The sequence below is a fragment of the Python bivittatus genome, unplaced genomic scaffold (genome assembly GCF_059951505.1).
Source record: "Python bivittatus isolate LINGU-HERP-01145 unplaced genomic scaffold, Pbiv_v1 ctg000980_np1212, whole genome shotgun sequence".
Lineage (NCBI taxonomy): Eukaryota > Metazoa > Chordata > Lepidosauria > Squamata > Pythonidae > Python > Python bivittatus.
In genome coordinates, this window is record NW_028277125.1 from 53764761 (window position 1) to 53782083 (window position 17323).

At 35.5% G+C, this 17323-nt stretch overlaps 1 protein-coding gene across 2 annotated transcripts in view; it reads left to right on the forward strand.

Moving 5' to 3' along the window:
* ATRNL1 (attractin like 1) overlaps positions 1-17323 on the forward strand; it is a 578187-nt gene that overhangs the window by 98018 nt on the left and 462846 nt on the right. For both annotated transcript variants that reach the window (XM_088131807.1, XM_088131808.1), the window contains exons 14-15: positions 8617-8749; positions 10256-10437. In XM_088131807.1, the coding sequence (XP_087987933.1) occupies positions 8617-8749; positions 10256-10437 (315 nt within the window). The remainder of the gene's footprint in view (positions 1-8616; positions 8750-10255; positions 10438-17323) is intronic.

The window sequence follows — 17323 nt, forward strand, 5'->3', positions numbered from 1 at the left end:
CGGTGGCATACAGTAGCGCTTTTGACAGAAAAATAAAATTGCTTGTGATAAGGCAAAGTCTCAAAAGTACATAAGAATACTATGGATATTTCTCTGAGTTGATAAAACCATTTATGGCTATGATAACTATTTATCTTTAAAAACATACAAATATTAGAAAAACTGCATTTACACAAATATTTTTTTAAATAATAAACTTCCAAATAACAGGTTATATGATTTTTCATATAGGATGCTTAGACAAGAGAACGTAAACAATCTAGATAAGAAATGAAGAAAGGGAAAGACCAAGAATATTACATTATGTATCATTTAAGGCCTAGTAGGCAAGGGCAGCTGGGTAACAAACAGAAATTATAGTTTAGAATTTTCCCATATCATATATCATCTTCACTGAGAAAGCAACGAAGCTGAAATTTCAAACTGGTCATGAATGTTAAAATACAGAAAACATAGTTGAAATGTAAATGTGTTAAAGCTTACCCTTCTCAATCACTTGCTTTTGCCAAAAGCCTATTAGTTCTGTATCAGTCAGGCTGGAGTCATCTATCACATTCACACACAATACGGTACAACCAGATCTCCTGCAAATTTAGTTTCTCTCTGGACCAATTTTTCAATATTTTCTTTGATTCCTACCCTTGTAATTTTCAACATAGAAGTCCCAACTGGTTGTATGCACATCTTCCATGCTCTTACTGACATTGCAATTGTTGCCTCTTAGTGAATTGAGTCCTCCTGGACAAGTTATTTCCAGGGTCCAGAGGTTAAAAGAAGGCTGTCAGAGGAACTATGGTTACTGCTAATTAATAGAAACTGTACAGATATTCAAAGTACTTTTTTTTCTCCACCCTCCCTCCCTCCCTGTTTTATTTGCTTGAATAAAGGAGATCAAACTGAAGTTTATAATATGTCAAGATATATTCATGATTTGCCCAAGAAAATATTTTTGAAATTTAAGTGCTAAGTGGCTTATGCAAGTAGTTTGTTCTTCATAAGCATCTTCATAGTTCACTGTTACCCTTAACAGTAATAATAGAAAATATTTACATTGTGAAACTAGATGAAATTGGTGCTTTTTAACAAAAGTCTACTACCAGTTGGCTGGGCTCATATGTTAATTGCAGGGCTAGAAACAATGCTAGAGGTATACAGTATTTGGATTTGAAGAAGTACGAGTGCTTTGGATCCTGTGGGGGCACCTTATCTCTACTATTGGTTCCTTCTTAAATCTCTGTTGCTACCTCCTTAACTCAAACACATATTTTCCTGAATCCATACAGGCACAATGTGGACACAGGAAAAGGCACAGCTTCTTTAAGGAGCAGGTGACAGAAGGTGCACGTGTCAGATCTGAAGTATCCTTACCTGATTGAGATCTGAATACTGCACACATTTACAGAACTCAGTTCCTCATTCATATAATGTGTAATGTTGAAGTAAATTATAGCTGTGATGGCCTGATTTACAGTGTATGCTAAAATAATGTATGGGTTCCTGATACATGCTGCACTACAAGGTAACAAATGTCATTCCAGCTTAGAAAAACATATTGTGTGAACTTTGCCATTTTCCAATAGAAGTATCCCCTTTCTCTGAGTCATTCTACAGGATCATACTTGGTAACTCCAAAGAACAGAATATCCTGTTATGAGATTGTATATAGCTAAGGATTCTTCTGCAGTATTGGATCACCTCTGGATATGATGATTAAATATGTAAATATCATCTTTGCAAAGCTTCTCTTTTCTCATTTCCATTGGAGCATTAAATTAATATCTAGTTCTTGATCTTATACCATTTATATCCTTGAAGTTAGCTTCATTAAAGACTTCTGAGAACAGCTGTTATTAAATGTTGATGAAAATAACTTCACCAATTAAAGGCCTTATCTGAGAGCCATTTCACATCTCCAAATATATGGTAACACCATCATGGTAGGCTCAGATTCGGAGTCAGACTGAAGAGCAGTTTGCTTCAGAAGTGCCCACAGACAAGGAGCCATCAGCTCCAGAGGCACCAGACAGACTGCCATCTGAGCAGGCAGAGGAGTTAAGTGATCAGCAGACACAGTTGTCCCCGCTCTCTGAAGATGAAGGAGAGGAATTACCGCGCCATCCCAACACAAGACGTTAGCGGCTGCAAAGAGAGTAGAGCAAAGATGTTCTGTGAGATTACTCATGAGGAAGGAGTCTTGCCCCGCTAAATAAGCTACACCAGAGCTGCTTCTATTAAAATGGGACAGCAAGTTCAGCTTCTCTGTTGTGAGAAATGTCTGTGAACCCCTGCTCTGTGCACCTTGCTTTTGGACCTTTGAACCTCAAGACCTTGACTTTAGACCTGGACTGGCTGATGAATCTTGTACCCAGTTTTGACCTTTGGACTTTGCCTGACTATTTTCTCTCTCTGCCTGCTGTTTTGGACTGTACTCGCTAAGGCAAGCTTGCTAAGCCTTGGGGCTTGTCGCTTTACTATGTGTATGTGTTTGCACTTGTATTTACTTTACCAAGCCATTTATAGTAAAGCATTGCAACCACCTCTTTGTGTATGTGTGCTGGCCTGGAACAGGACAATAACACCTGCAGTTTAGATGAGCTGCCTTTCAACTGTAAACAGAGGAGGGGTCTCAATGATCTAATCATGCATGAGATCTCTAAGTCTCTCTTTATCTTTTATAGTAGAACTGGGAAATTGTAGTAAAATGGCCAGATTCTTCTTCATCACTTATTTATAACACAGCTAATAAGTGAAACTACTAATTCCCCTATAAGAAATATATAGTAATTAATTTCTTCTGCAGATAATTTCCAATGTAGTTACAATTTTCTTTCTGCTTTTGTAGAAAGCACAACTCTATTAGGTAGCCAGAAGCACTGTGTGAAGGGATTCAACAGCATCCTATTTTGCTAATGCAAAAAAAAATGAGGTTTGGGCTGGCAATCTACTCCTTTTTAGTGAGCACACAACTGAGAACAAAAGTGTAGTTAAAGGTGCTCATAGTTTCCAGAATAATTCATAGGCCTTCATAGAAAGGAAAGTAAGAATATAATAAAGAAAAAGAAATAAAGTAACTTCCCACCTTCATCACAAGTATAAACAATTTTAGTAACTTATCACCTTCTCCTAAAATATAATAAATGTTCTCTTCTTCCCATGTCCCATCTCTTATCTGTAAACAAATCCATAAAGCATCATCATTTCAGTCCTGGTGTCACAAAAGTCCATTAAGGGTTGCCAGAAATAACAACATATCTATTTTAACTTTGATCAAATAAACCAATCTAGAATTAGTAGGTACCTAGAATTAGAATTGATTGTGATGGTGTAAAAATATGATAAATAAATAAATAATGTGCAAGGGTCATTCATGATAATCTGAACAAAAGCTATGGCCTTGCTAAATAAAAATCTTACCTGAAATCTAACAAATCATGGCTAGATGGAAGGAGAAATATGAGAAAAAAGTACTGCTCCTTCTGTTAGAGAGAATGGTTATGTAAGTATCTTAGAATTCTTAGAATCTAACTTTTAATAAGTATCTAGGCATTCATAGAAACTTAGGAAGAAAGAAATGTCATTTGTAGCATTAAAAAGAAGCAGGGGAATGCTTAAAATATCTAGAAAACTGGAACGAACAAAAGAAGCCACGGAGCACTATAATCAAGCTGAGCCATTGTATATACATCTAGAGCTTAAGGGAATTAACTAATGAATGCAATAAACCACTAACAATTACTTTTGATAACTCATGGAGAACAGGAAGGCAATAGAGAATATGAAGAAATGGAAAAACAAGTATTGTTTCAAATTTATCAATTACTACTACATAATACAAACTTCAGTAAAGTAATTCTGGAGCCACACAGCAGCTTCAGCTATGGCTAACTTTCAGTGCTACTCCAAAAATGAACAATATTGTTCCTGGGAATGAAACACAGACCCTTGTGTCGATTTCCTTGATAGTCCCTAGACAGCTATTTTGGCTTCCTATATTCAATATAGATGGTGATTAGCAGTTAAATACAGACCATAAAATAAAGCTTGCCTCAAAAGCCTGTCTCAGAAGAAAATACAAGTCATCCTCATTGTTCTAGCTAACTTTCTATAAATTAACATATCCATTCTAAATCTGTCCATCTGATATGCTATCTTAATTTTGAATTTATTATTTTAGCTCTAACTGCAACCTTAGTGTAAACAAGGATTACTTACTGGATTTGCATTTATACTAGACTACCAAGATTTTTTCCGAAAGCAATGCATACCTTGAATATAAAAATAGTATAGGTTAGGAGCAGGGCCTTGACTTTTCTTTTAAACGTGTTTAAAAAGCTTTGGATTATCTATAATCAGAAAGTCATTATCTACCAAAAATGGAAAAAAATACTTTTTTGGAAAGTTTTTTGGAAAAATGGAAAAAAATACTTTTTTGGAAAGTCATTATCTACAAAAAATGGAAAAAATTACTTTTACTGAACACTGCTTTCTACCATATGGATTCATTTTCAGGAGTAGCCTAAAACTGTTCAGGAATTTGACATTGTGATAATGAAGTGTTAACAAGGAATATTAGGTAGAGCTGATATTAAATGAGCAGATGGTGCTTGCAATTTAAAATTCATTGTAAAGTACCTATCAGGAAGGATTGTCAATAATGTATAATGACTGAACCAACCTAAATGCAAAAAGGTATAAAAAAAAGTTACTGGAATTTATCTGTGCATATTTTGCAGGTGACTTTTGTGTTGCTTCCAGATAATTTGTTTATATATAGTTATGTGCTGTTGTGTTTTCATGTTTGCCATTACCTTGTCAGCCAGTTACTTTGTAGACTATTTTTAGGTTGATCTTAAAAACAGAGGCTTTCTTTTTATTACCTATAGTGAAATGCTACATGGTTTAGTAATTGCTTAGAATAGCATAAGTTCTATTTCTATTCAACTGAAAACTATTGTTTCAGCCAATAATGGGAAACTTTTTTTCCTCCTAGTGGATACATATCTAATTTACAAAATTAAGGTGACATACTAACATTCTTCTCCCCAATAAATTTATATTTGGAAATTATATTTTCAATTAGAGGGAACAGAGAAATGGCTAGGCTACTCTCATCATGACTGCAACAATGACAAATTTTCCTTCACAGGTACTCCACATCCCACTGTTTCTTTTTGTATAGCTGTTATAGCCAATGGAGTTTTTTTCTTTTTCTTTTCTTTTCCTGATATTGCTACCTTGTTTCCCTCCATCTGCCCTTAATCTGTGCTCAGCATACTCATTTCCTTTTAACTTTCTCAGATGCCATGCATTTTCATTTTTCTGATCTTCATTTTTCTGATCTTGCAATTCTCACTTTACTTTTGCCTTCTAATATGGATGCCTTAACATGAAACACATTTATCTTTCATTAATTTAGAAAGGAACATGCATGTATACTAGTTGCAATTGGAGGCTACAACTGTCTTAATCACTAATTCCAATTAATGGTAAGAGATGGCATATTTTCTGCATGTCTGGATCTTGACATCTGTACAATAAATTTGCAGAAAAAGAACAGTTTATGTTATGCTTTAAAAGCATTGATACTAGTCTGGGCAAAGTTGTGAGAGGTATTTTGCAATGTGTGGAAACACAAACCAACTCTCCTTGAACCATTAAAGCAGCTGCATCTTTTGCAGGGCTACATGATATTTGGTGGCTGTTCCCTGCACAACTATTTGCTTTGCTGAAAAGAAAGCAAAGCTTTACTATGAGTGTGACTAATATTATATTTTAAGTTAGTATGAAAAGTTAAAAATACAGTGATTTAGAGAATTTAGTTTTATAGATTTATTTATAACTATTCTGTGGATTTTAGCCTTATTGCTATTTTTATAGATTTTAGATTCATAGACGTTGACTTCTAGTTTTCAGTTTATAGCTTGTAATCTCATATGTATTTTATAAATATATTTTGCATTGTTAAAACTTAGCATTATAGGTAGAGACTTAATTTGGGGATTAATTTTGTGTTCTGTGTTTTTATGCATGTCAAACACTGAAATAAACTGAACACTAATATTATAGATTTTTATTTAAACACAAAAGAAAAAAGCACATAACATCAGTAAAATTGCTTAAAATAAAAAAGAATTATTCAGGCAACAAATGTTGTTAAAAAGCTTTGTTAAAAATATTTTTAATCAGCTCTTGTAATGTCTTTAATGAGATGAGCCTTCTCTGAAACAAAGTGTCTCTTCCTCAAATATTCCTAATTAAAAGTATTATTTATTTATGTGTAGTTCCTGTTTTAAGGCAGAAGCTGTCCTGAGTTTGAAAAGCTGACTCTTTCAAGATCTCTCCAGCTCTTTTGCAATTTACTTTAAAGGCTTGATGCCAAATCTCCAATCAGCTTGGGGGGTTAGGTTCTAAGGAATGATTTCTCTCCTCCCTCCTGAGACACCAAATAAGCAGACCTCTGGTTCTGAATAAAGAAGACCAGTTGGTAACTTGGTGTAAAGAAATAACTGTACAGATATACAAATAATATCATACAGTTAGAAGAAAAAGTTTAAACAACACTAAGCTATTGAATTCTTTTGGATGAATTTTGTTGTATTCCACAGCAGCCTATCCCGTTTAAGGATATTTTTAAATAAACCAACTCTCCCCCCTCCTTTGCATAACCTTTAAGACATGAACTGGGAGATGTAGTGCCTTGGGAGATTCTTTTGTGCCTTGGGTTGGGAGTCTGCTTCTGTCTTGGCCTGTTTGATATAGGTTGCTCATCTCTTCACTTTTCAGACTCAATCCTTATCCAGGTAATCCACTAAGTGTTTTTGCTTTCCACATTGCTGAAAAGCTATCAGCTTCCCTTTTTCCATTAGCTGATTTATATTCCCAATTCGTTTGCATCTCCCCAGCTGTAGCCCTCTTTCTTATTAGCTGTAGCCAGTAGAACATCGTTTGGCAGAGTATTGCAGGGAGAACAGCCTTTAACTTTCTCCTTTTTTACCCAGAGCTTGCTCATGAGTATTCTTAATCTCATGCTTTAAACCATTATGTCGTACTACCTTATCTCTTAGCCTGTGCCTTTCCATTTCTTCTTTTCCCTGGACATGGCTCCAGACTAACTTCTACTTCTTTCCTTTCTTCCTACCCCCTGGCATCTCTCTGTCTTGTATCAAGGTCCGCAATGTTTATGCCTTTCATAATTGATCTAAAATTCATGCCTCTTCTTCCTTGGGACATCTCCTTCTCTTGTCCAGAGGTCTCTGATTTATTTCTTTGCTGACTCCAAGGTGTCTGTCAGCAGACAGTCTCTTCATCTCTATTCTCTGTTTGCTCTTTCTGAAGGTTCTTATTTCTCCCCGATTTGTTATTGACAGTTATTAGTTATTAGGAGTTACTGACAGACCTAAAACCTTGGTAGCCAGGTTTTATCATCCTTATCTCTCCTGGCAAAGTCCTACCAGTTTGTACCAGTTTGTTATTCCTTTAATTATACCTGTGCTTTGCTGCACCCTTCTGGGTTGCATATGAATGACTCCTTAATCTTGTGGTATTCTTTTTTCTGTGATGGCTATTCAAAATGAGGACGTGTTGAGAAGAATTCATTTCATTGCCAGGCACTGCCTGTAGCCCAAGGGGAAGTTTAATGACACCACTTGGCCAGCAGGAGCCAAGACTGGGGCAATCCTGGGAAAGTGAGTCCCTTTCCTGAGCTGCTTCTAAGTCCTACAAGGGAGTTTTGCATACAGACTCACCAGCTTCATTCTTAATTGCTATGAACTGAGGTTAAACACTTATTGAAAGGGCCAGAAAGGAATTCTGTCACTATTGCCACTTAATATGAATGCCTTCCTCAGAGACACCCTGCAATTTGAATGTTATGTATATGGGCTGTGCTGAAGTTGGTCTGAGTCTGCTGTCACTGCCTGCACTGTCCCAGCATATATGGCAAAATAGAAAAAAATCAGGGCCATTTTAATATTATTCAGACTATCTGTAGTCATTTCCTTCTTATTTAGACTCCTTCCCTCAAAATAAGTGTAGCAGCTCTCTGTGGTTGCAGGCAGAGAAGCTTTCTATCATCAGCTTCCTGGCTATTTTACTACAATATTGTACTGAACCTATGTTCTTCTAATGAATTATGGCTCTGTGGGTATAACAGAGTTTTAGGTAATCTGTTGAAATCATTCAGAAAATTCAGAAACTGTTAATGCTGTTCTTTCTTCCAAAAGATGCGTTATATGGATAAGGATATACAGTAGATAAACATCAAACCCTAAATGATAACTGCTGATTTGCCTGGCAGTATTTAATTACTAATAATAATATCATCATCATCATCATCATCATCATCATCATCATCATCATATTTTTATCCTATTTGTGTGTGTGTGTGTGTGTGTGTGTGCGCATGTGTGCCCAAACACACCTCAAGTCAGTTTTTGACTTCTGGGGACTGCCTGGACAATTCCCTGCAGTTTTCTTGGAAATGGTTGCCATTGCCTGCTTCCTAGGGTTGAAAGAGAGGGACTGGCCCAAAGTTGATCATAAGCTCCTTCACTACTTTTTGTTATTTCTCCTTCATTCTGAAAATTAACAAAATTTGTACATATGCTTATATTTTAGTCAGTGAAGAACTACACCAAATGTCATGTAAGAAACGAACAGATATGTAATAAATTGACTAGTTGCAAAAGCTGTTCACTAAACCTCAATTGCCAGTGGGATCAGCGACAGCAAGAATGTCAAGCTTTGCCAGGTAAAAAAAAATTTAAAAATTAAAAAATAATATTTGAATAATGCAATATTTAATAACAAATAATCTTTGCTATTAAAGAAAGAATGGGGCAATCAGATCAGGAATGCAGGCTGTTCTCAGTTTGACAAAACTGTAATATTAAGTATTCAGTGTAATCAGTACAATAGTAATAATAATGGACCAATGGGGGGGGGGGTTGTCCATTGTTCCCAGTTGTTGAAAGTACTGCATTGCAGTGATTTTCATCATTTTGGTCATAACATAAATTATACCATTTGTTTTTCAATGGAAATGATGCAAATTGCTGTAAGTAAGGTCATTATAACTTTTTTGTGTTTACTTTTTATGTGATGCTTTAAATGCAATGGACACATTGTTTCGGGATGTCTAGACATACATTTTGTCTTTTGCATCCAAAGCCAGATAAATGGGATTCCATTAAATCAAAGTCTCATTGTATTTGATTCAAATGTAGTTATTTTTCTGGAAAACACTTTAGTAAATTCCAAAACACCCCTCAGTGTGTCCTCTAAACATTATGCAACGGATAACTTTTATGATTCAAAATGCTTATTAATCCCCTGACATTTTTGGCATAACCCATTATATAGCTTATTATTACTTATAGTTTTACTTTAGTCATTTATCATGTTAGTACTGTTTGCTCACAACAACAACAAAAAGGGCTTCTTTCTTTATGTTGAAAATAAAAGGAAGACAGTAAAATGTAATAGACAGTAAAATGTAATACAAAAGGAAAAGCAGAGTACTAATCTCTTGTTCAGTTTTGTGTTCTCCGAGGTACCTCTGAAAGGCAAGATGAAGGGGCAGGACTGAAGCCTGAGACTGATAGAAACCTCATTAAGGGATGTACTTTTACTATGAATGAGTTTAAATTTCTAGGGCCAATATATTCTAGATTATTGAAAGAACAAGCTGATGGTCTGGCTGAACTCTTAGGTAATTTCTTTGAGAAATGATAAACTCTGATGTAGTATGGCGTTATTGGAGGAGAGCAGATGTCCTTATTTTCAAAGAGAGAAAAAAGGAGGAGCTAAGGAACTACTAATAAGTTATTCTGATATCAATATTTAAGAAGATTGTAGAGCAGATCATAAAGACCTTGATCTCTAAGCACATTGAACATATTGCAGTAATTAGCAGGTGTTGAGCATGAAACTGAGCAAACTCAGGGAGGCAGTGAAGGACAGGAAGGCCTGGCGCGATATGGTTCATAGGGTCACGAAGAGTCGGACACGACTTAACGACTGAACAACAACAACAAAGCAGGTGTCAGTGTGGACTTATATGTTATTGCACTAATTTATCCAGTTTGGATCTATTGCTTTGTGTATGTACTTTTTCCCCTTAAAGCAGATATAAAGCTTAGTATATAATGGACATGATGTGTTTAGAAAGTGTTTTAAAATATGAATTCTTTTGCTGTTCAAAATGGATTTTTTTAAAATTCACAATTACTTTTAATCTTGTGTAATGTTTTACTAGCTCACCTATGTGGAGAAGGATGGAATCATGTTGGAGATGCTTGCCTGCGTATAAACTCTAGTCGTGAAAACTATGACAATGCCAGACTTTATTGTTATGGCTTAAATGGGATTCTTGCTTCACTAACAACCTCCAAAGAAGTAGAGTTTGTTCTGGATGAAATACAGAAGTACACTATCCAGGTAACTTGAATAATTCATAAGTGGATGTGTGTATGTAAAGTACTGCTTGGCTTTATTTTAAGAATAGTGATGACAAATCTTAGAAAAAATATGTATCAGCATTTCACCCAATGTGATACCAAGTTTATGTACATCGGATCTACTGATGTATTACAGTAGGTGAGGTAGATACTGAAGGATTTCTTTTTTCTATTATTCCATATTAGATTGAACCCTTCTGATTTGCAATATAGGTCTATATTCTATTTTTAAAAAATCAGTAAAAAAATTATTGTTGAAAGAATTGAATCCAAACCTAGAGAAGTAATTTTTTAAAAGAAAAAAATAGTTAAATTTAACATCACTGCAGTGTTTGCAATTATTTAATCAGCTGATATCATAGCTGGCATGTTGTCATTGGTTTTATCATTTGGAGAATAGCTATAACAATGATGGCTGAAGCCGTTCTGAAAACAGTTCGGTTGCATTTCCTTCAGTTGGGTTGAATTGAAAACCCAGTTGTTGTTTTTTACCATACTGTACCACCTGTACATTGATCTTTATTTATAATTTTTATTTTTAGCTTTTCCACTATTGGGTAAATTACTAATAAATTTAGTACTAATGAAAGAAAAAAAAAAAAGAAAAACATAAATCTTGTGAATGGCTCAGTATTGCATAGGTTGCCATTGTAGCCACATCTACATGCCACCTACATCTGCAATTCTTTTCTCATCTTCCAATCAGTAACAATTACGTAGTGGATGGAGACAAGAAAGGTTGGGATGTATGTATCCTTTTAATAATGTAGGGTCTTCCTTCTGGAACTGTGTGTTTATATTTGAAAGAACTGTTCCTTCCAATTTTGGATAGAGATATGTGGCTAACAATTCACCTGGTTCTTTCTTTCAATTAATACAGTAGCTACTGATTTATTATTCTTGTTTATTAATAGGGAAATGATTTCATAAAACATAAATGTTATTCATAGATGCTACTAGTAAGTATAATTGCCAGTAGACATAATCTTCTTTATATTAAGTAAGGTTATTAAACTTTCTAGTGCAGTATAGACTATTCTTATATTCAGTAGTAGTTAAAAGCACAATATAAATATAATAATACTAAACAGCTAGCACAACTATTAAAAGATGCCAATACTGTGATATCAAATATGAGCACCAGCTCACTGCAAGAAACAAACCAAATGATGTACTGCACAGCTGCAGTAATAACTGAAGATCATGGATGCAAAGTCAACAAAAAAAGCAAGTAACAGCATAGCCAAGAAAATCAGCAGATATGAAGCTTGAATTGCACACTATAGGCAGAATCTCCAATTTCAGTCGAATCAGAAACATTTTTATTAATCCATCAATGGAGAGACTGCAGTGAACCAGCCAACACCTGACAAAGAAGAAACAGCGCAGTTCTGGGTGCAGCTATGGGACAACCCAAAGAAATACAAGAATGCAGCTTGGATAAAGGACATAGATAAGAATAAAAAGGGGGCTGAAATGAAAGAACTTGTATATCAGCAGAAATGGTAGAGAAAATGGCAAGGAAGATCAAGAATTGGTCAGCACCATGCAAACCAGCATGGTTTTTGGTCGAAACATCTGACTGGTTTGCACCCACTTATTGCCAAGCAGTTTAACAACATACTGCATAGAGATGAAATTGAAGATTGATTAACATCTGGCAAAACCTACCTGATAATGAAAGATCCAACAAAAAGGACAGCACCAGGCCAATTACCTGCTTGCCAACAAATTGCTAACTGGTGTGATAGCTGATGCAGTCCAGCAGCATCTAGTAAATAAACAAGCTCTTTACATCTGAGCAGAAAGGAAACCACCCAAACAGCAGAGTGACAAAAGATCAGCTCCTAATTGACAGGATGATTTTGGAAAACTGTAAGATAAGGAAGACCAACTTGAATGTAGCTTGGATTGGCAAACTACTGTTTGTCATTGCATTGATTCCTCTGTCAACAATACTGAACAAGTCAGGCCACGGCTATCAAACATCAAAAATATCTGCTAGGCTATCCCACCTCCTTTACATGGATGATCTAAAGCTGCATGGAAAAGCACCATCTGAAATGGAATTGCTGCTCAACACTGTCCAAATATACAGCCAAGATATTGCAATGGAGTTCAGATGGACAAATGTGCCACCCTTACCATCAACTGGAGAAAAATAGTGAAAACTAAAGGAATCAAGATGCCCAGTGGAAATAACATCAAGAGTCTGGATGAAGAGGATCACCACAAATCACCTGGACATCCTTCAGGCTGACAGCATCAAACACGCTGAAGTCAAGAAGAAGGTTAGCAGTGAATACATCATGAGGGTGAAGAAGAAATACTATCAAGGTGATTAATACCTGGGCAATTCCAGTCATTAGATATACAGCTGAAATAGTGGACTGGACTCAAGCTAAACTAAAAGCTGTGGCCAGGAAGACCAGAAAAATAATGACAATGAATCATGCCCTTCATCCATGCAGCGATGTTGACAGACTCTATTTACCAAGGAGCATAGGTGGGTGTGAAATGTTGCAAGTACACCAGACAGTTGAAGAAGAAAAAAGGGCATTGAAAGAATATCTGAAGGACAGTAAAGAAGATGCACTGAAGCTAGTATACCATGAAGGCTTACTGAATACCAAATTGACCAAACTGGCCTGTAAGAAAGATTGAATGAAGAATAGAAAACGGACATGGCAAGGCAAAGTATTACATGGCCAGGATGGATGGATGGATGGATGGATGGATGGATGGATGGATGGATGGATGGATGGATGGATGATTGATAGATAGATAGATAGATAGATAGATAGATAGATAGATAGATAGATAGATAGATAGATAAAAAACTAGCAAGCAAGGCAGATGACAAGACCTGGCAATCTCTAAAAGCAGGAAAGTTGAAGAAAGGGACAGAGGGGCTAATTCTGGCTGCACCAGACCAAGCCTTAAGAACAAATGCATAGAAAGCCAGAATTGAGAAGACAGCAACAGACAGCAAATGCTGCTTCTGCAAAGAAGCTGAAGAAACAGTGGACCATCTAGTTAGCTACGGTAAGAAGATTGCACAGACTGATTACAAACAATGGCATGACAAAGTAGCAACAATAGTGCATTGGAATATCTGCAAGAAATATCACTTGCCTGCAAGCAAGAACTGGTGGGAATCACAAAAAAAGTAATAGAAAATGAAGAAGCTAAAGTGCTTTGGGACTTTAGAATTCAAACAGACAAGCATCTACCACATAACACCCAGCTTACCAACTGTTGATAAGAAAGACAAAAAAGTCTGGATAATTAATGAAATTAATGGACATTGCAATACCAGGAGACAACAGAATAGAAGAGAAAGAACTGGAGAAAAATCACAAAATATAAAGACCTGGAAAGAAAAGTAGAATGACTGTGGCAAAAGAAAGCAAAGATAATATCCTTAGTAATAATCACCTTGGGTGCAACTCCAAAACATCTGGAATACCACTTGAATATCATCAGTATTGATAAAATCACCACCAATGAATTGCAAAAGGCAGCTTTACTTGGAACAGCTTATGTCCTGTGACAATACCTTTAATATTATTAAAGAACAACATCTGCCTATCCCAGGTCCTTAGGAAGGACTCGATAGGTGGACAAAAATGCCAAATCCAGTCTAAACATCTGGCTGACTATGCAAGCAACCATAAATTAAAATAAGGGTAGCAGTTCTATGTAGTTACTTCCTGGCTATTTTACAGCAAAGAACTGAACCTTTGCTCTTTTAGTGAGTTATGACTCTGCTATGATGCAAAGTATAGATTTATTGGGGTAGGGGAATAAAATCTCACATTGATTTAATAGAGTAGACAGGCTGTATTATTGGTGGGCAGAAGCTATAATATATTTAATAATGCATTACCAAAGACCTGTGGATAATGTGCATATATTTACACTTGGGCTTGCCTAAGATTACCCACCTCACAGGTGCACGATATTAAATACCTGCTACTAAAAATATAAGATTTTAATCTTATTTAATCTAAAAATGGATAAATCAGTTTGGACCTTCTTCCTGACTTCTTCCTCCCCAAGTAATAAATTACTCCTCCAAATTAACTACCTAAAAATGCAATGGTAAATTTAGGAAGAGTTTTGTCTCAAACCATGTATTGTTTTAATTTCTTTTTTGAATGATACAGAAACACTTAAATCCAAGAATCTGGTTTCTGGTGACTTGTCATTTTGATAAGTTACTGATTAAAGAAATGGCTGTTCCATTTGTTGTTTTTTTAAATTTCTGAAAGGAAACATAGTGTTAAACTTCTTGAATTACACCTTGAACTACAGAGGTTTTATTAATTTGAAATAATCCACATGTGCTATTCAACCAACAGAGACAAATGCATGCATTTCTTTGATTAAATAATCATTTACTTATCAAAAATTTCTAATGAAATATTATTGTGAGTTATATCTCACTTCTGATTTTCTCTTCACCCAAAAGTAATTTCTTTTTCAGTCCTATCTATATCTCCCATTCTATTTATTCTGTATGTCATTCCGAATGTGTTATCAGTTGCCAGAGATACTTGTTGAGATTTTCCTTGAATTTCCCTTATATGCCAGCTGGAACCTTCAGACTACAGTCATGATGATTTAGAGCATTTGATTTCATTTTAGATGACCTTTTTGTTACAGAAACTTTAGTAAGTTTCAAAATGGAGGCAGAGGAATCCTGTTAATCTGGAATATTTCTGATCATTTGAGTCATAAAATGTATGTTTCCCCAAACAGATTCCATTTTTAATAATGCGGAAATATGAATATAAATTTTTAAATTTAAATAAAAACTGGAGGGTTTTTATTTAAAATACTATGTCAGCAAATACTGTTAGCCAAACTATTATAGGGATGCTAAAATGATTATTATTTATATTATATAAAAATATTAGCAATTGTCTAGGCTTTCATTCTTCTTTCCATCATGATGATAAACACAAAACACATTCGTATTATATCTCCAGACCAGTATGATTTCCATATTGGATTCAGAATGCATACTTGATTTTTGAAATAATATCAAAGGCTAAAATGTCACTTCTGATGGTTACACAGATGAAAAGTTCTTATAATGATGGATCTTCCACACTATTAGCAAGAAGAGAGGACAGTTGTATCCTGTCAATGTATGCATCCTTACAAAAAACTTTTATCTTCTGCTTTTCTAGGCAAGGAGGTATGCAGCGATTTAAATGTAATATGCTTAACGCAGAGAAGAGACAATTTAAAATTAATTTTGTTTCTCAATCAACCCCCATAATTTAATTTAATGGTACAAAATTAGTCATCACTCATAGTTAATTAAATAACCAAGTGAAACATAATCTTGAATATGCCAACAGTTTTTTTTTATGATTAGCATTCTAAAATACTAACAATATAATGAGCACCTGACATAACATTATCTCCATCCCTTTTTTGAAATGACCGAAGTAACCAAAGAATCACCAGTAGCTAAATTCATACATCTTGCCAGGCTATGCCCTTGTTTTTGGATCATGGCTGCAGGAAGTCTCCCATAATTTAATACAATGTTTCCCAACCATAACAACTTCCAGTTATGTGAGCTTCAATTCCCATAATTCAGCATGCTGGATTGGAATTCTGGAAGTTGAGATCCACACATCTGGATGTTGCCCTGGTTGGGAAACACTGATTTAATATATGGTAAGACTTACATTTTTTATTGTAAGATGTATTATAAAACTTACATTTTTATGGTAAGATTTACATCAGACTTTTATTACTGTAATCCATCTGGAATTGAAGAAATGTTGGTAAGAAATAAGTGAATGAATAAGCAATTTGTTTTGCTAGTGATACGGGATATTGTAGTGTCACAAAATATATCATGAAGGTAGATTCTTGTCTGTTAACAAAATAGGTCCTATACACAGTATAGCAAAGCCTCTGAACTATCCTCTCAAGTCCCATGATACTGTCTAAGCTACTACTTTATCATTGTCCTTTTTCTGGGCAAGTGGACATATTTCCAAATATATTCACTACTGGCTGGATAAATATATTTATCAATATTTATATTTGCTAGGAAGTCATATGGTCCCTTGTGGAGTTGAAAGGTATTCTGGTTTGTTTTTGCAGTGTGCGGAAATCTCATTTATCTTTTTTTCAGTTGAAAGTATATAATCAAATTAAGTCAGGTCAATAAGAGCTACTGTGATGAATATTGCAGGTATCTGACAGATAAAGTCACTCAGATGTGTTGTGAGTTGGATTCTGACTGAACAGGTCCTACTATGTTGGCTGGAGTACCCTGTTATCTGGGAGGAATTTCAACCTGTGGATTTTGAGGAAATGGATAGGGTTCTCAATATGACCATCTGTATATCAGATCCATGTTCCTCCTAGCTGGCTAAAGTTGCCTGGGAAATGATGTATGTGTCAGCCTAGGGAGGTAGTCTAGACAAGAAGCATGCCCAGATGAACTAATTCTACTTTATTATAAGGTTACATTAACAGAATCTTGCAAGTCTGAAAGTACACTTCTTCCCCACCACCTTACAGAAAAGAAACTAGGCAGGGTCCTTTCTGAAATGTTTGCCATGCCCACATCCTGCTACAGGCTAAGATGCCACTTATCTGATCATTCCCCTGGCTGTGGCTCATCCCCCTGTCTCCCAAGGTCATCCCCGCATACCATTACAGTGTGGTTGGTCCAAGCAGTGGTGAATTCATCCTTGAGTGATGGGGTGGTTTCACCTGTCTTGAAAGAAGCAGTGGTATGCTCCCTTCTCAAGAAGTCATCACCAAACTCAGTAGGATAATTTCCTGCTAGTCTCCAAACTTCCTTTTTAGAGGAAGATTGTAGAGAAGGA